The sequence below is a fragment of the Lytechinus variegatus genome, chromosome 6 (genome assembly GCF_018143015.1).
Source record: "Lytechinus variegatus isolate NC3 chromosome 6, Lvar_3.0, whole genome shotgun sequence".
NCBI lineage: Eukaryota > Metazoa > Echinodermata > Echinoidea > Temnopleuroida > Toxopneustidae > Lytechinus > Lytechinus variegatus.
The window spans coordinates 33,890,798-33,910,862 of NC_054745.1; the positions used below are offsets into that span (position 1 = coordinate 33,890,798).

At 35.2% G+C, this 20,065-nt stretch overlaps 1 protein-coding gene across 1 annotated transcript in view; it reads right to left on the reverse strand.

Annotated features, from left to right (window-relative positions):
* The window catches only part of LOC121417741, a 53,709-nt gene extending 48,079 nt beyond the window's left edge, over nt 1-5,630 (reverse strand). The window contains exon 1 of the mRNA XM_041611474.1: nt 5,327-5,630. Within this exon, the coding sequence (XP_041467408.1) occupies nt 5,327-5,630 (304 nt within the window). The remainder of the gene's footprint in view (nt 1-5,326) is intronic.
* Nucleotides 5,631-20,065: the final 14,435 nt, after the last annotated feature.

Below are 20,065 nucleotides of genomic sequence, written 5' to 3' on the forward strand. Positions count from 1 at the left end.
TCCTTAAAGACAATTTCATCAATACTGAACAGTATGCTTTCCTACCACACCACTCAACGATTACGTGTCTCCACAGAGTCATTGATGAATTCCTTGATGCATTTAATGAAAAAGAAAAAATTAGGAGCATGTTTCTTAGATATATCGAAATGTTTCAATTGTGTAGATCATGAGATGTTACTCTTTCAAATGCAACAATATGGTATAGTAGGAAATATGCTTTAGTGGTTTACATGTTACCTTAGAAATAGAAATCAGGTAGTTTTTCACAAGGAAAGCTTTCTGCTAAGAAAGAACTTTCTGTAGGAGTACCTCAAGGGGGAGTTCTTGCTCCCACGCTTCTCGTGCATTTATACATGATATATCACAATCAATTAAGTCTGGTGTTATAGCAATTTCTGCTGATGATGTTTTTATATTTGAGACTGGTAAAGATGTTGAGACAATAACTCAAAATGGCAATCAAATATGGATTCCCTTAATGAATGGTATAGACTTAACCATTTAACACGCTCCCATGATGTTATTAAATTTTGTATTGATGGGACTGAAATTGAGCAAGTTAAGTCGATTCGTTATTTAGGGGTTTTAATACATACAATCTTAAATGGGACATTCACGTCAATAACGTATGCAAATCCATTGGATTCAAGATCCGTTCCCTTGGAAAATTAAGGAAAAATTTAAGTCCTTCATTATTAAACACTCTTTATAAATTTACAATACAACCTTGCAACGATTATGGATTACCTATTTGGGGGAAATACTACTGATAAAAACACAAGCAAAATTTATAGATTGCAAAAAGAGCCGCACGTTACATAACTTGAAACTTTGATCAAACTATTTCTCTTTAAACACTTGTAAAAAAAAACCTATCCAGGACTGACATGGATGAACGAAAAAATACTTTCTTGCCACACAAATGTTTAAATGTATACATGGATTAGCCCCTCCCCAACTTTGTAATGACATTGAAATAGTCTGTGATCGACATAATTACCACACAAGAAATAATGATAGCCTTAACGTAGTTGCACCCGTTGTTAACCTGTCAATTTTCAAACAAGCTTTGAGATTTTTTGGTGCCAAGCGATGGAACGACATACCCCATAATATTCAAAATGCACAAACTACCGAAACATTTAAATTGATTTATTTTTTACAGCACCCACGCTCTTGACCGAAGAGACGACCCAACATGCCCAATGAACTTACACACAAACTAATGCCTTTACCTCGGCTATCTTTCCTTGTATGCACACGGTCATGCACACACCAAACCCCATCTCCCTGGTATACACATGATACATGTAATGATAAGCATGATAAGAGAGAATTGAGATGAAGGGAAAGTGTTCTCTGACCATCGACGTGATCATTGTGAATGTAGGCCTACAAACATGCACGCTAACTGACCACGGGACCATACAGCCAGTACCAAATTATTCACCGTTTCCCCCTTTTCTGCACTTAACCATGTTAACAGTCATAAGCCAAAGGAAAAATAAGGGATATTAATGATCCATGCGATATTGGACAAGTCATGTAAGTTTTATAATTTCATCACATGTTCATCTGTTTTGTAATTGATGATCCTGATCCTTCACTGTGTCGGTGAACTGCATCAAGGACTCATCATTTTTAAATAGTTTTTACTGGTTTTTATCGTACATGTCAATATTTTGTTCCCCGTTGCTATCACCTCTGAATATTAATAATATAACGAACCTTCAAGTACGACGTTGTGTGCATATTGATCAGTACACTACGTGTAGAATGAAAGTTCACAGATCGGATACAAAAATTTACGTGAATGACGGCTGTCATAAACGCCTATCAGTCGTTTTATTCAGCTCGGCAAAACTGATGTACAGGTTCTTTTGGTAATTTATAACAAAATGCCACGGTAAAAAAAAATTCGGCGCGGATAGATCGAATGCTAATAAAGTTGAAAAACAAAGTATCGTACTTTGCAGAAATCCTTTTGTTTTGGGACAAATCGCCGGGAAGGGAAAGAAGGGGAAGAGCTCGTGGAATCGTTCGCTCTCGCTTGTTTCTCATAGGTTTGCGTGCAAATCTCCGTGAACCGCTGGCAATGTGCAGCGCTCTCGCTGTTATCGATTCACTGTGGTGACCTCATTTTATTACACGTTTGCGTAATGACGATTTCGCGTGATTTTACTACACTGATGTATATATGTTATTTTTATGTTAACATGACCAGACTGAAAAACAGTTCATCTGAGCCTGCTATCCTGTCAGTCAGGACCATATTCGATTTTCCACTAAGGAAATATTAGTGTGGAAACGTTCATGGCTTACTTATGCCCATAGAGGGATTTCGATCGGCGTCGGCGTCTCTATCGATACGCTCTGTGCGATCGAAAAAACTAGCATTTTCACAGCCGTTTTCTCAAATGCGAAACATTCTACGATCTCGCATCGGCGTAACTCCCGTGTGCATGGTGTGTATGAGTATGAGAGTACATTGTGTACCCGTCTGCCCGTACCGTCTTGTATACACATAAGATTATCCGCTTCTCTTTCCCTCTCACGCTCTCTCTCTCCCTCTCTTCTGTATCCTCTCTTCCAGCCCATGGAGAAATCACATGGGTAGCCTAGCTTAGCTCAGCATTTGTAAAATAAGCGCACAACTATGATTATGAAACCACAGGAGTTCATGTATCCTACCTTAAAATGAAATCCATTGATAACCTGCCATTAGAACAGCGATACTTCACAGAAAATCATGTTATTCAAAATTAGAGTATTCCACGCTTGTCCATCGTGAGTCAATCACTGAGAAATGCATTTCATTAAGTTGTTCCAACAAATAACAAGTGGCACACTTTTCTTCGATCGTCCCAGTTTGGGACCAATCGCTTCCACAGTCATTGGTGATAAACCAAAAAAATAATATATGTATGGTTAATGAAAGTTAATCTCTCCATATAGCCCCTGTTCATGAAAGCACACACAGCAAATATGGCACAGGAACACCAACCGAAGAGATGTTGGCGGGAGTTTTATACTCTGGCATATCTGGGGTCTGTTGCATAAAACTCCAACCTGCCAACTGATTTTCAGGTTGGAATCCCAAATTCTGATTGGAGCCCAGCCTCCATAATATTACCAGTTGCTCTCAGAGTACTGCCAAACTAAGCAGCTGATTCGACCCGAAAAAAGCTAAATTGCAGTTTATGTAACAGATCCTTCTCTTATCCGTAGATTGGTAGTCTTACCGTTGAAACATCTTATCGTATTTTTGCCAATTATTTGAGTCGTCACAAAATAAATATTTTTCACCAATTCTCCTCTCACACTCCAGTGATACAGCAGTTGTCTTTTGCATCATTTTCATTACGAATGCCTTAATGATATCTATTTAAAGAACGGGAAAGGGGACGGGAAGATAGTAAGGCACAGTGCAAGGTATTACTAAAGAATTCGAATGAAAGACTATTCCGAAAAGACAAAGCATCAGTGTTCATCATGTTCATGGTGTTATGCAATGCCAGCATACCAAGCTTGCATGTGAATAGCGCATGCTCGCAGTCAATGCATATTGCATGCTACGCATACGTCGATCGTGTGCTGGCTGTATATGTGTTAATATGGGTTGACAGTCCGAACTTATATACGACTGTCCTTCCGAGACTAGTGTACGAACAACCGTTGAGGATTTCTTAGCCAAAATTCAAACTTGTTGTTTCGACGCGAATTTCGCCCAATGTACAGGTTAGTTTATTCTGAAAAATTCTGAACCGCTAGTTCATTTATTCATCTTCCAACACAGGGAACTAGAAAATAAACCAACCTGTACATAGCGCGAAATAATTTTTTGTTTCATCGAATGTCAAAACCGGAGGTCGGTTTCCCATAGCTATAGCACAGCGGCCAAAGTATTGCGCAATGTTGCATAACAGGTTGAACCTCGAAACTAACGTTTTCGCATTAACATTCTCGTTAGTGGTATATCGAATATGGTCCTGACTGCCTGTATAAAGATATTTTAACAAAAATAATAAATAAATAGGGTATATCATTATACTGCAAGTTAGCATCTACATATACGGCATACTAGCCTTTCTATTTTGATCCAAAATGTTTATTTTTACAGTGCAAATATCTTTGTATCATTTACTTTAAAGGGCCCCTAAATGCCACTAATTCAATTCTAAAAATTCATTTTTCAGCATGTGATTATTGTGGGGAGGGCACATCCCCCATCACATTCCCCTGTGCTCATGTTGGTGCTGTCGCGTCAAAGTTAGTTGGCAAATTCAGCTGGTACACCCCCCCCCCCCAACAAAATGCTTCTGGCTACGGCCCTGCGTACACTGTAAAGAAGGCAAATAAGTATAATGTTCTATATACCATCATGCATATTAACAGAGCAAAACCTGCATTGTCGTAGTCAGAGGCCTAGTATGATGCTTCAAATATTGGACATGCACATGAGAATAGAAGAAATAGAAGAGGGAGTATAGAAAAAAAAAAGAAAATAGAAAGAGAGGTTTTGTCACGCAATTCCCTGTTACGCATAAAACCATCGGAGGGAGAGAAACAAAAATTGTATGTAGGTCGACTAGCCCCCTCAAAGCCGTTAATACTCCAGGCGCTGCTTGCGTGTAATGAAAGTCGCACATTATTTGATACAATTGTCATGTTCATCATCACTTCCTTCCCTTGAGATGTACTTATGCATTTTAAAAATTCAAAACTTTACCACTGGACGAACGTAAGTATTCACTGCGTTGACATTTACTTCCAGTCAACCTGTGGGCCTACTACGTCCCCCCCCCCGGGCGAATTACATGTATATCTTGATACCTATGTGCCACACCAAAAACGAAAATAGGGGGCTCTCGAACTAAACTTTGGTTTTAAAATGGGGTCTCGAAAACTGCTCTATGGTCAACGATTGCTAAAAATGCAATGCTCTGGAGTGGCACGAAGTTAATGATTCGGAGCGTTGCAATAATATGCATGAAATTGGTCATGATGTTTCTGCGCGATGAATCCATCAGCGGTATCCGAATCGTGTGCAGAGCTTCAGCTGTCTGTTGAACACAGTCATCGGCAATTTGTCAATGTGCACTGGAACAAACCCCTAATTTTAGGGTCTGTGGAACGGGGAAAATGGGACCTTCTTTAGCGTTCTTAAACGGTGGTCTCGACCGAGACACATAGCATTACCAAACATCTATACTAAAATAATTCCTGGATATGCTGGATTCGATCTGATGATATGCTAATTAGATATATTTAGTTGTGTCGATAAAAGGAAGGTATGGAAACAATTTCAATGATAGATATGTACCTGGAGTACTTGAAACCCCCTCGAGATGAGTTTTAGCAAGCATGACTAGACGAGCATCAATGAGAGCTTGTTTCAGCCTGGGATGCTGGTCGGCTGGCTCCACGGTATGCCTCCAGTCAAACAGCATGTCACGTGTTCCCTTGCACGTGACCCGTCCTTCTAATCTGTTGGTCTCTGTGTATCTACTGATAGCTGCATGTTTGAATCCAAGTGATCGTCCTAAGCCCTCCATCTGTTCACCCGTCTCAATGTCTTCAGCCAACTTGGAGAGAAGATCATCGGTAGTTCCACAATGAGTCGCCATCATCCCTATGATAATAGATACATTTCAATTATTTGATCTGCCATTGATACACTACAAGACTTATATATCTATATCAGGCAGAAACAAAATTGGCTTCTGGTTAAACAAAAAGAAAATGGGATATGACTACTTCTGAATACACATTCCTATCTATTTTCTGCATGACAGCAAAAGGAGCATAAAGAAATCATTTATAATAATAATAATAATAATAATGGGTATTTAGAGGCGCTAAAAACAAAAAGTACCATAGCGCGTACAAAAATAGGAAATTTATCAAGAAAATACGGGAAAAACAGAACAACAAATTAAGCGTTCCCGTGAGGAATTTTTAATTAATTATTTAATACCCAAACTAAAACCTTTTTACGATTGCCAATTTATGATATGATATATGATTTTCAAAATACAGGGGTTCCAAACAATGTGTTTTAACTGCTTGATTCTATTATCACAAAAGGGGCGTTTTCATTGCTCTCCAAATGTACATGTCAATTCCCCAAGGTATGGGAAAATACAATGCATGAAAGAAGAAATCACAGATATAAATGAAAGGTAGTAAATGACAATAAAATAACAACCTACGACCCCTGTTAATCTGTATTTGTATTTATTGTCAAAACCCCGATGCAGAAAAATAACTGTCGTGGTAACCTTGCCATCCAAAAGTGACTACTATGGTATTGCTGATCATCAACCAAACAAAATCAAGGATTTACAGGTTATCATTGGATGGCAAAAATACCATAATGGTATAAACCTTTATGCAACAGGGATCGTGTCAACAACCCCATCTTCGTTTAGGACATTAATTCTATACATTATACAAAAAGATTGTGCAAAATTTGTTATTGATCGTACCTGATACCTTGAACGTAACTTAGAGTATTTTTTGTATGAAGGGGGGGGGGGTGCAGAGTTGGGCAGTTCGCACAATTACATCTAGCAGGGCCTAGAGCGGCTGTACAGGGGTTCCTTTACAAGCTCGGGGCTGTGGGTTTCAGCCCCCTCAACTATTTTGTTTATTAAATGTGCCGAAAAACGTAAAAAATGACATCTGAGCTCCGTAACACAAAGATTAGCGATCAATAGCTAAATGGAATTACCAATCAAGATCAAGGTTACACGCGCATTTGTTTCAACATACTGACCAGGAACCAATCAGAAATGTTCTTTCATATTTTTTATGCATCACTTAGCTTTGTGTTACGGAGCCCTGATTGTGATTCCCTATATGATCACCCCCTCCTTTTAGCTGACCCCATCCGCCATTACGCTCTCCCTGATAGCACCTGTATAATCTCGGAGATATCATTTTTCTGCCGTCATGTTAAGAGTCCGGTAAACATCTTCAGATGCTCTAGAGTAGCGGCATAGCCATTACAGAGGGTGAATTTGTTCCATGGATTCGACTAAGGCACAGTATGTAAAATTGTGTAACAGCGTGAATTGATGAGTTTGAAATAATCTAATTAAAAATGAACATTTAATTTCACATCATTTATAGTTCAATAAATGAAATCTAGATTTTCACCGGTGGATAACTACAATAGAAATCCAAGGTAAACAAGTTAGACATTACAATGACAAACATTAAGGTTCACTCCTATATATACCTCACAAGATGTGCGTGACTTGAAAGTAATAAGTCATGGAACGACGTGGCCTGGGCTTTTTCAGCTAAAGATTTATCGCAAAAAAAAAAAATGTTGGGGTGAATTCCGGCTGGGGGAAGGCATTTTTTAATAAGTTAGATACTGTTTTATTAAAAGCTTTCAATTCGTGAAACGGGTAAAATTTCGAAAAAAATGTACTTATATATTTTTTTCGGTTTTTTTTTTTAAGGGGCTGTGTCTTTGGGTTGAAATTAACGCTTAACTTTAGTTTTGAGAACGTCCCCAAGCATGTGCCTATTCAACGTCGTTGTCTAGTGGTTTCGACTCTCGTATTTCAATCAGAGGGACGTTTGTTCATATCCCAGCCATGACTTGTTTTCCTTCGACGATAAATTTCCCGCATTGTGCTGAGCTCAACCCAGGTGAATTGAACGGTTACTTGAAAGGAATTATCAATTTACTGTATGCATGCCCCAGACCAAAATGGCAACTCGAGCTTTAGCCGAGGTAATATTAAAACGCCTCAGAATACATTATTTCTAGATCGATGACGCCATTTACACGACTATTAATTATTATCATTATCGTTGATACTATAAAATGTATTGTTATCATTGTTATTATTGTTGTAAGCAGCATCATATATATATATATATATATATATATATATATATATATATATATATATATATATATATATATATATATATATGTATATATATATATTACCTTTATTTCATAATGAAATAATCAACCTTATCCAACGTCAGTTGAATGAGAATAAACATCCGATCCTTTCATTGGAACTAAATTTTGCTATGGCTCCCAAGCAAGTTAAAGGGGAAGTTCACCCTGACAAAAAGTTTATTGTAAAAATAGCAGAAAAAATAATAAAAAATATTGCCGAAGGTTTGAGAAAAATTCATCAAATAATTAAAAAGTTATTAGAATTTCAATTATTTGATTTGTGACGTCATATGCGAGCAGCATTCCTACATAGCGAATGGTATAAAATCAATGAAATGTCATTTTCTCAGAAAATTGAAAATGGTTTTCACTGTAACTTTTGTATATCAATAGACAAATCATTTCATACTCGATCATGAAAAGAAAACAAAATTAAGTCATCAGGAACCATACAAAATTTGAAATTCATACATTTTATATTACATAACACATGGGGCAGCTGCTCGTTTATGACGTCACAAATCCAAAATTTTGAACTCTAATAACTTTCTTACTCTTTAACGGATTTTCCTCAAACCTTCAATATTTTTTACTATTTTTCTGCTATTTTCACAACAATGCTTTCTTCAGGGTGAACTTCCCCTTTAACTGAAAAGAATTAATCCATCTTCATTAAACCCAGGTCCTTTACCAGAGATGATAGAACAATCTCCCCTTCACTGGCAATAGGCAGGGCGATAATACATGTATATGACATAATAACAGGTACAGTTCATAAGTTACTACCCATAAGAGTTAAAGGGGAAGTTCACCCTGAAGAAAACTCTGTTGTAAAAATAGCAGAAAAAATAGTAAAAAATATTGGTGAAGGTTTGAGGAAAATCCGTTAAAGAGTAAAAAAGTTAATAGAGTTCAAAGTTTTGGATTTGTGACGTCATAAACGAGCAGCTGCCCCATGTGTTATGTAATATAAAATGCATGAATTTCAAATTTTGTATGGTTCCTGATAACTTAATTTTGTTTTCTATTCATGATCGGGTGTGAAATGATTTGTCTATTGATATACAAAAGCTACAGTAAAAACCATTATCAATTTTCTGAGAAAATGACATTTCATTGATTTTTTACCATTCGCTATGTAGGAATGCTGCTCGCATATGACGTCACAAATCAAATAATTGAAATTCTAATAACTTTTTAATTATTTGATGAAATTTTCTCAAACCTTCGCCAATATTTTTTATTATTTTTTTTGCTATTTTTACAATAAACTTTTTGTCAGGGTGAACTTCCCCTTTAACACATTAAATGGAGTAAAGTACAGTATACGGAAAGAGACCAGCATGTTTAATGAAAGAGAAAGGTGACTGTATAAATGAAAGAGAGATGGAGAGAGCGGTCAGATAGTAGGAAAATGAAAAAAAAAACAGTACATTGAATGTATACATTCATGATGCATGTTATCCTCCTGTGGAGGCCCTGGTGGCTGCTTCCCGAGCGAAGCGATGGTTTTCCTAATTCGCAAAGCGAATTAGGCCTGACGCGAGCCAGGGCCTCTTGACATCTGAGCTGAATGATGCATCCATGAGGAACGTCTTCCTAATGAATGTGCATGAGTCATGAATATTACCGATCACCTAGTAAATCATGTCTAAGCCGTTTCGTCCGGGGTTCGGAATACTAGTAGTCCACTCCGGGAGTCAACTTTTCTGCAGGGGATTCATTTAATGGCGGGACACTAAAGGGGATATAACCAGCAGTATGCAACAAGTAGTGGTACTTCTACTACTACAACTAGTACTAACCGTAACAAACCCATCACTGCCCCGAATTGAATTGAATTGAATTGAATTGAAAAGGTTTTATTCAAAATCATTGCACGTTGCAGCCAAAAGGCTGAATTGTGTACAATTTACAGGTATATACATGTATAAATAGGTGATTTAAAAACGAAACACCAAATGTGCGCTACCATTAACACACTGAAATAGATAAGTTCGGGATTTCTTCGAACCACTTGCATTACTTTGATAACAGAAAAATAACAAAACATTCCGTAATAAAAGTAATTTTTCATATATCAACATCATATTGGATGCGAATATGATAGGTATATAGTTCAATGTAAATGATATAATGATAGCAATTAGTGTTCAGTTTTTTCAGAGCAATGCCTCATTGCAGCTAGTCCAAGTGGATGTCAGGTTCCTCATCTAATTTCTATGGTTACCGCATGAATTTTGAAATGTGTAGCGAATCAAGGATTTTATTTAAAATTCATAGGTTTTTCTTAGGTACCATTCTATCGACCTGTTTTGAAGGGAAAATTCACCCTGACAAATGATTCACTCTAAAAATAGCAAAAAAAAATATTGGTGGAGGTTTAGGGAAACCCCATCAAAGATTAAGAAAGTTATTGGAAGTTTGAGTTTTTGATCTATGACGTCATAATACGGGCAGCTGCTCCGTATTATTACTGTTCACATTTTTAATCAGTGATTCATGATTGCTAAAAAAATCTTTCAGGAGCGGATGTGAAATGATCTATATGTTGATATACTACAATAATTATTTATAGGCGTCCACACAATACAAGCACTGTTTTTTTTTTCTATAGTGGGTCCCTCCATTTTCTTAGAATCTTGTTTTGTAATGATATTTTGCTAATATATGATACTTTGTTTTGTTTTACTTATGGAAAAATGTCATATATTGTACATGCAGCAATTTATATTGTCTGAAAAAGTTCATTGTAATTATTTCGACCACTTTACTATGTTCTGTTGAAAATGAAATAAACTGAAATTGAAATTGAAAAAAAAGAACATTTTTATTTTTTAATGAAAATTCATTGATATTTTGTAGTACACCAGCTTTGGAAAATACTGCTCGCAAATAACGTCACCATTGAAATATCAAATTCTAATAGCTTTTTAAATCTTTGATGGATTCCCTTAAGCCCTAACCAATATCATTTTAATTATTTCCTACTATTTTTTACAACAAACTTTATGTCAGGGTGAATTTTCCCTTTAATGAACTAAGTACAATACTTGGGATCCAAAGTGTGCTTCAATTAGAATATTGAAAGAGCGATTCGACATGAGAAGGCTGAGCGTGTATTAAAGTCCAGGAATATATTAAGAAAAACCAACTCAGGTGTCATCAATTTGGTGCAGAAAATCTACGTATGATTTCAAAAAAAAATACCCATTCTATTATCTCTATTCTCAGAACCTTTCTTATTTAATCTACTGTACATGGAGGGGCTATTAGATTTTTTTTTGGCATATAGGGGTTTAAGACTGGCCATTTATACCTCTGGCATTTTTACCTCTGCATTATTACCTCTGCCATTTTAAACTTTGCCATTTTTACCTCTGCTATTTTTCCCTTTGCCATTTTTACCTCTGCCATTTTTACACCGAGCCGTGGTATGAGGGATTTAAACAGATAACATCGCCTGAGAAGCATAGTGACGTTAACTGAAAAAATTCTTCCCCGTGTCGATTTTTTTTACATCTTTTAGAGTTTTTCTATCTTTTTCGTTTGGTCTAATCGAAAAATCACAAAGTCAAATATTTATTAAGATATCTATCAGAAACATTTGACGTTAACTCTTTTTTCGCACAATTCCTGAGAAGTATACTGACGTTATATTCGTATTATGTTTGTGCGCATCATGATTTGGGCAGATTTTATGCTACGCGCACTGACGTTAAAAACAATGCCACGCTATGCACACTGACGTCATAATGGATGAACATGAGATTACTCGTGATCAGCTATAGGTATCAGCTGATTTTTTTCACATGTTTTGCAATCTTACTTCAGATCCAATCTAGCTAACTAGCTGAAAATAATCCACAGACCAATGTTTTTCAATACAATTTCTGAATACTTTGCTCTGATCTTAAGTGCTGTATAGTGTTATAGTATTCAAATAAATGGTGGAGTGTTTTTTTTTATTTCCTCACATTGATACAAATGCCAAATACATTTGAATGCGCAAAAAAATGAAAAGTTTGAATTGGGTAGAAATAAAAGCTCAATAACAAAAATTCAAAATCATTAAACCATATCAATTTTTGCATAATAATTATGAAATATTCCGGTGCTAAAGAAACTGCAAAATTTGGTGAAAATTACATAAATTTATTTTAATTATGGAATGCCCTTAATAGTTTCTTCAAGCCCGAAATATCAATGCACACACAAAAAAAAACAAATAATTATAAATTGGTAAGTATTGTTGATCTTTCTATGATCATAATTATGATAATTGATCAAGAAATACCCTCTAAGAATTTGTGGTAGTAAATGCATTCGACAATCATTTAAACAGATCTACCCAAACCTATGATGTTGGGTGTGCAAGAATATGTCTAGATCTAAGTTAGGATCTAAATTGATCTAACCTGGTCTTAGCCTATCTGATATGCGCCAGTGGGAAAGTTACTGGTCGCGCGAAGCAGACTGACAGGCGAGGGCGAAGCCCGAGCGCCTATCATCACTGGTAAAGTCATCAATATGCATATATGGTTATCATATGCGTGACGTACTTTTTATTATGCATCATTCATGAGATAACCCTTATGTGGCGATCAACTGTATTTTTTATCCAATCAAATATCATCGCATTTTAGATCACGTTCAAGCCTCGTCGTTTATTGATCCGTGTTTGCGGACAGTTATGAATATTTATATTGAAGCTTAGTTGGGGGTTTGTAGAATTTCTAAGAACGGAACAAGGTAAATAACTAGTGATGATAGGCGCTCGGGCTGCGCCCTCGCCCGTGAGTAGTTTGCCCACTAGCCCGACGCATATCGGATAGGCTAAACTGGTCTTTATTCATGATAAAGTCAAAGAGACGATAGTTATCTAGTATATTTAGTATAACAAAATTATCTAGTTGTCTAGTATGACCAGAGATATCAAAGTTTAAACTTCTTGCGTTATATTAATGTTCTGCCAAATACAGTTAGGCCTAACTTAGCCGATTCATAAGCTCTCTGCACCAAACCTGTCTGTGGTGAGTCCATGCAACGGCCAACACAAGTTACAAATTAAAAAAAAAATATCACTTTTATAACAAATATACTCACTTGTATTCACCTATGATTTGTTTTCATAATAAAATTAATAAAATTGAATTACTTTAGCCTCCAGGATGTCACCCCTGACCGCGACTTGTAAGGCCACATTCACAATAATACGATATAATCGTATTTCATACACAAACTTGATATTAAAACAATGAATATCATTGTAAAATTGATATGCATGAGAACAGGAAAGCATAGTAGGATTAAGAATAAGATTTTAATCAAATTGCAAGAAAATTTTGGACAATTTGTATTTCAGGAATAAATAAGACGTTTTATAAACAAAAGTTGATTGGTACCCTTTGACATTTGCATCACATTTCTTTATACATGACGTTTGAGTTTACCGGTAGACCTATTATTGGATAGCCTGAACTAAAAGTTTGCTTTATTGAAAATAGAGATAGTGCTCAACAGAAAGAGGTAATGCTTTTAAAAATATGTCTTTAAAATGGTTGCAATGTTTTTTTTTTATTTCAGCTTATTTTCATTTATTGGATGTATTTTATCAAAGAACACCCCCCCCCCCCCAAAAAAAAAAGAAATTTGTGCATTATATTGAAAGACGATATCAATTACAATAATAATAATCTGTATTTCAGATTATTTTGAAGAAATGTTTCAGAAAGAACGTTACAACAAAAGGAATGTGAGAAGAGAAAGAAACTGATTTGTTAAAAACAACCTATTATGTATGAAAGAGAGCGAAAAAAATAAAGAAAATGAAACAGAGTAATAACAAGAATACAAATAGAAAATAAGGTTGTAAATCAGAGAAAGAAAAGACAGCAAAAAATGTTGAGAAGGAAAAGATATAAATGGAAATATGACGAAGCCACAAAAAGAAGAGGAGAAAACTAGAAAAAAAGTTTGCTTCTAATGAGGAAAAAAATAACATGTTAGAAATAAAACGAAGAATAAAAACAAAAAAAATAGAAAGAAAGGAATGTGAAAAGAAGGAGATGAAGATTAGTAAAAGATACAAATGACCTGTGAAAAGGTTCTAAAAAAAATTTAAAAAAGGAAAACGAAACAATCATAATCATGTGGTTTACACTACTCGATTCAAAATGCGCATGCGCTGTACTGGGTTCTGCCCTTTAATTTCTCGTGAAGTAAATAATCGATGAAAAGTATAAGGGCGCTAAGTAGTTAACGCCCCCACGCGCGCCCACCGATCCAAAAAGATTTGAAAAGCATGAGGGCACTAACTTTCAATCGACTGTATTATCTGGAAGTACTTACATTTTCTCGTAATTCCTTTATATAAGTTTAAATACATTTTTAACTTTTCTTGTGCGAAGAATTAAAGGAAATAATTAACGATAACATTGCGAAATCCATCTTCAAACATTGCCTACAAACTTAAAATGCGATTTTCTCGAAATTGCTTTTGCGCGCGTTGAATCAATTAACGTCACTATGCTTCTCAGGCGATTTATTAAATAAGTGCAGACGTAGTTACCAAAAATGCTTACAGCATTTATTTGGAAATTGAATAATATTTTCCTAACGGCCATCTTTGTGATGTGGATGGTCCGGGGTCAAACTCGGGAATGCTATGGCCCGAATTCACAAAGGTGGTTTTGAAAACCTACGGTTGAGTCCATGGTTTATGCAGATTTCCTACATAAATTAAGCTTAATTTAGCTTTAATTTTCAACGGTTTTTTATTCATGAGTCAACTGTTTGAAGAGTGGACTCATGAATAAAATAGCGTATCTAACTACGGAAACAAGCGTCAATTTGGCGCACTGTGACAAAAGCGCACATCAGAATTCGACATTGGATCATAATTTATTTGTATCATTAGGGTGTAGAGTTAAAGATATAATTTTCTTTAAATTAGATATTTTAGTCTAAATTTCATTTTCTTATATCAATACAAAATTTACATACTTAAAATACTGGGGGTATTATGTAGCCAATTTCTCATTCTACAAACGCAAAATCTCCCCCTCGCATTCTCTAATTCTCTTACTTTTTTAAGTCTTTTTAGCTTAATTTGAAAAAAGAAAAAACCCAAAAGCCCCTTCAAGGCTCCATCACCTCATTCACGCTGATTTAATCAACCGTATACTAATTTTTTTTTAAAGGCCAAGTCCATCCCTACAGAAAGTTGAATCAAATAAAAAGAGAAAAATACAACAAATACAGCACTGAATAATACAACACTGAATCATCAAAATCGGATGTAAAACAAAGAGTTATGGCATTTTTAAATTTTCACTAAATAGTTATATGCACATCCTGGTCGGTATGCAAATTAGGAGACTGATGACGTTATCCACTCACTATTTATTTTGTTCTACATGTATATCATTCTATTTTTCTCCATTTGAAACAATGATTAATTCCTCCTATAACATGTAAAATTAGTATTGTTTAGAAGTATATTGTTTAAAAGTATGTTGTTCAGTCAAGCGGGTCCTTATTGTCAAATTTGTGAAAAAAATGAAATATTATATAATTCGAACAATAAAAAAGAAAAAAAAGTGAGTGAAGGACACTATCGACTGTTTCATGTCCATGTCACTGAATTGTGTATATCACTGTTATGTGGAAATTTGATTTTTCCCCATTTATTCAAACCAATATTTTTATGAGGTGGACTTGACCTTCAAGTAAAAGCCTTTCGGCATCTTGCTTAAACATAATTATTCTAAAATGTTACTTACCTCTTTATTGGAAATCCAACAGTTTGGGGTTTAAAAAGTCCCGATGAAGTAGCGATAGCAGTTTATTTTCACGTTGCTTCCCTTTGGCTAAATGCGTTACAGGTACAATTGACGACCAAGAACCATGAAAACGAAGACAGAAAAAACTAACCTGAGTAGATCGAGTTACAAAATCATATTCTGCAAATAAAAATATTGGCCAATCATTTTGACAATCGGTTCTGTAAGTATCTTCTTCTTCCTCATGTAGCGAAATTACATAAGAAATATCCCAATAAAAGAAATCTTCAACATCTTCAAATGTAGTGAGAGGACGTGTAAACCTCGGGGTAAAATGATAACTTTTCTTTCCAAAAGATGAACACCCGCATTGCTCCTGATTTTAATATGTGTCACGTGACAACATGCCCAACGATTTCTTACCCAATCAAAATGAATGTAGCAGTTTCATGACCAAATATGGTAAATTTATTTCATTTATTTTCTTAGACACCATTGTAAATGAAACAGCCCCTTTAGGTTGAAAGTCAAGGAATATATGACGCCGTGATATTATACCAACATAATATACAATAATAAATGAGATGAATAATGACATCGGTTGTCACGAGGATAGATTCCCGCAATTGCTTCCTGCGTTATAATGCTTCTCGAAGAAAATACAAATATAATGAAAATCAAATAAAGCAAACACAAAAGTTTTAAATGGAGACCCTTCTTTTTTTAATAAAGGAGTTATAGCATGATATCTCAATAAACGGGAGGAAATAAGAGTGGGAATGGTTATGCCACGAACTCTCCGTGATTGCAAGAGATGTTGAGATAAACATACATGAGAGACGTATTAAAAAACCCGTTTTAGTAGATCAAGTTAAAAGAAAATGCTATTCTGCAAATTAAAAATATTGGCCGATCACTTTGACAATCGTTTCTTTTAAAGTATGTTGTTCTCCATGAAGAGAAAATTTAGAAGAAATGTCCCAGTAAAGAGATTGTTTTCAACATGTGTCAAACCTGACTTCGTGACCAAAGAGTTCATAACCCATCAACACAAATGAATATAGCAGTTTCATGTCGAAAAAAGGTAAATTTATTTAAGATTTTTATTTTTTTTATAACTCATTGGTAAATAAAACGCCCCTTTAGTTTGAAAGTCAAGGAATAAAATGATTCCGTGATGTTATGCAAACATAATATAAGGTAATAACTATGGAGGGATTGATTTTTATGATGCACTATAATTCACTCTTCAGTACAATATTAACAAAATGAAAATTGAATAGTAAGCACGGTATTGCAAAATATTGAAGGGGTACCCTCCCTCCTTTCCTGTGATATACGAGTTGTAGCATTATTTTTCAAGAAAAGGATTGTAGCGTTGTGGCCCAGTGAATTAGTGTTCGGACTTTGAAACAGAGGGTCTTGGGTTCGAATCTGATCCACGATGTGCTGCACTCGACCCAGGTGAGGTAAATGGGAACCGGTAGGAAGTAATTCCTTAAGAAGCTGTGTGCCCTATGAACGCCTAGCTTAGCCGGGTAATATAGGAGCGCCTTGAGCACCTAACAAGGTTGATATGTGCGCAATATAAATATCCTATATTGTTATTATTAAAATAGAAATTAAGAAAGTTGTCATTGGTCAGGAGAGTGCATCAAAATGAAAACTAAAAAAGGAAGATGATTATTCTTGTTTTTCCTTGTTTGGTTGTTTTTTATTTTAGTTTCCTAGATAGAGACGGGCGCGTGGGAGGGATTTTCAATTAATTCAGAAATAAGTCAACCGCCCCGGCCCCGGTTGATTTTGTTTCGTTTGAGTTTTGATTTTCAAGAGAAGTTTATCCTCTTTTTGGACCTGCACCTGCGTGACACCCCTCCCCCACACACACATACACATCAAAAATGAAAAAGTACACCCTCGTGACACATTATGCAGTTTACAAAAAAACCTATAGCTTTCGTTTTACCATGACTTGGTCTACTTAAAATGAAAGAAAGATCTTTTAGCACACAGTGGCAGATCGCGTGCTTTACAGAGTTGGGTAAACATGTATTTATTCTTATATCAATACCAATTTAATGGTTATGAACTCGATAAAGCTCATAACAATTTCCCTAGTTAAGAGTAAATGATCACTAAGCGTGGTAAGGTCGTAAAACGAAAAAAAAGGTAATCTCAGCAAAAAAAAAATTTTCTGAAAATGTTATTGACTTGTAAACTGTCTTTTGAGGGTCAATTTTTGTATTGGAAGGGAAAATGAGCGGCAAAAATCCTGTCAATGCTGTTTATTTTCGCATTTCTTTACGAGTAAAACAAAAAAATATACTGTTCGGCCCACCTGACAAACGAGTGTCTTTCAACGTGTTCAACGAAGATAATTTTGTTTCAGTAAAAAAATAAATAAAAATATGTTATTTTTATCAACTTTAAACTGTTTGAAAAATGCCCGTTTTTTAATGGAAAAGGTCCGGCAGCAAAATTTCCGGATTTTTTTTTCGTAAATTTACAGAAAGTGGTAATTTATGGAAAAGTTCTGTAAAATAATCAAGATTCTGTAAATTACAATTCTTGAAAATACGGACTTTATTTACGGAAACTTTACAGAAAATTTTTATAAATAAACATGATTCCGTATAAAAAATAAACAGAAAAAAAATTGCCCAATCAAACACGAATCGAATAATTACTATAAATGAAACTGAAACTAAATGAAACGGTACCCAAAGTGTACCACTTTGTAATATAGCGCACAACATACATAGTATTTCCCAGACGTATACAGATAGTACATGTCTACGTGTGATTGTTCACATGATCATAATTCCAATAAAAAAAACATTTCTAAATATTCATTTGGAACTTATGATTATCATGTGGAACCAACTCGCATATCAAATGGGCTGTGACCTTTGACCTGCGGACTCCGAATTCGAAATGGACCTGTATTTTGGTGTCCTATACCTACACACCAAATTTGTCTTTAGTCCATTAAATATTTTTCTACTTACTGCGTGGAAACCAAGGGGGGGGGGTGGGGCGGACAGACAGAGGCAATGCATGACCATCCAGGTGACATTTTGTAAATTTCAAGCCATTTTCATACTATTCCTAATCCCGTCCTTGCTCTCTTATCCTGCATGCTACACACTTCTAACAAATTGCAACAGATTGTTTAAGAGTTGTTCTTCATATAAACATATGACTTGCCCTTCAAAATGCCGTCTTCATGCCTTAAATTCAAATCCGAAATAGTCTACATTAAAACAAACTCATATTTATTGCAATGTAAAGTAGGAAAATCGTGAAATGGCTGTAACTTCCTAGTTTTTATTCATTTTAGCCTGATATTTTTCAGGGTATGCTTATGGCATCATCCCTCATAATTCAATTTCGTATGCATCAGTGACCATTGCCTATAAAAATAGCGCCCTCTTAATATTTTGAAAATGTACATCCTCAGGAGTTTTCTCTTTATCTCCTTCTGTTTTTCACCCTCCATAAAATCACAGGCGTCAATGCATGCACATCGTTCTGATATGATTGCAGTTCTATTTCTTGTGTGTATCTTCATTGCAAGTTGTTATCTATATACGTGCCAAATTTCATAGCTTTTCATTGCAACACAGCCAAGATTCAAGGGGGGGGGAGTGATCTGCCAATTTAGGGTTAATGCCGAATTTATAACTCTAACATCACATAACAGTTCTAACAGCAGAAACAGCAGACCTTCACTCCTGCTGTGGTAGTTTTGGAATTTTTAAGTATGCAATTCATAGGTACTTGACTGTTTTGCTTAAATATTCACCCCCTCTCTGATTTCTAGATATTGTCATCATCATCACCTTTGTCTGGAGTCCTAAAATTAATAGAAACAACCTCAGTCAAATAGATTTAACAGTGCCCAGAAACACTCAATAATAATCCATGTGTATAGTTAGATGTCAATTAACGACGTAGTTCTGTGAAACAATTGTCAAATAACACCAAAAAAAATATTAAAAAAGAAAAAAATTAATAAATAGGCAAATAATTGGAAACATATACATATAAAAATGATTCATTGCTTTATCACTTTATACAGATCTCATAGTCAATGATAAATAAAACAAAAACATTGTGATAATTTTTGCGAGATGCCTTTAAAATTATTATTATTGTTATTATTTTTTTTTGGGGGGGGCACTATATTTTCTCAATTTGCAAGTGATATGAAAGAGATTTTAGAACGAAATTTAAGTACAATGTAATCAACTCTTTAACATTTCAGCTTCTAAAATTTGGCCAGTGCCGAAAGGAAAAGAAAAAGGTATTTTTTGAAATGCAATTTAGGCAAAAAAAATCTTTCTCC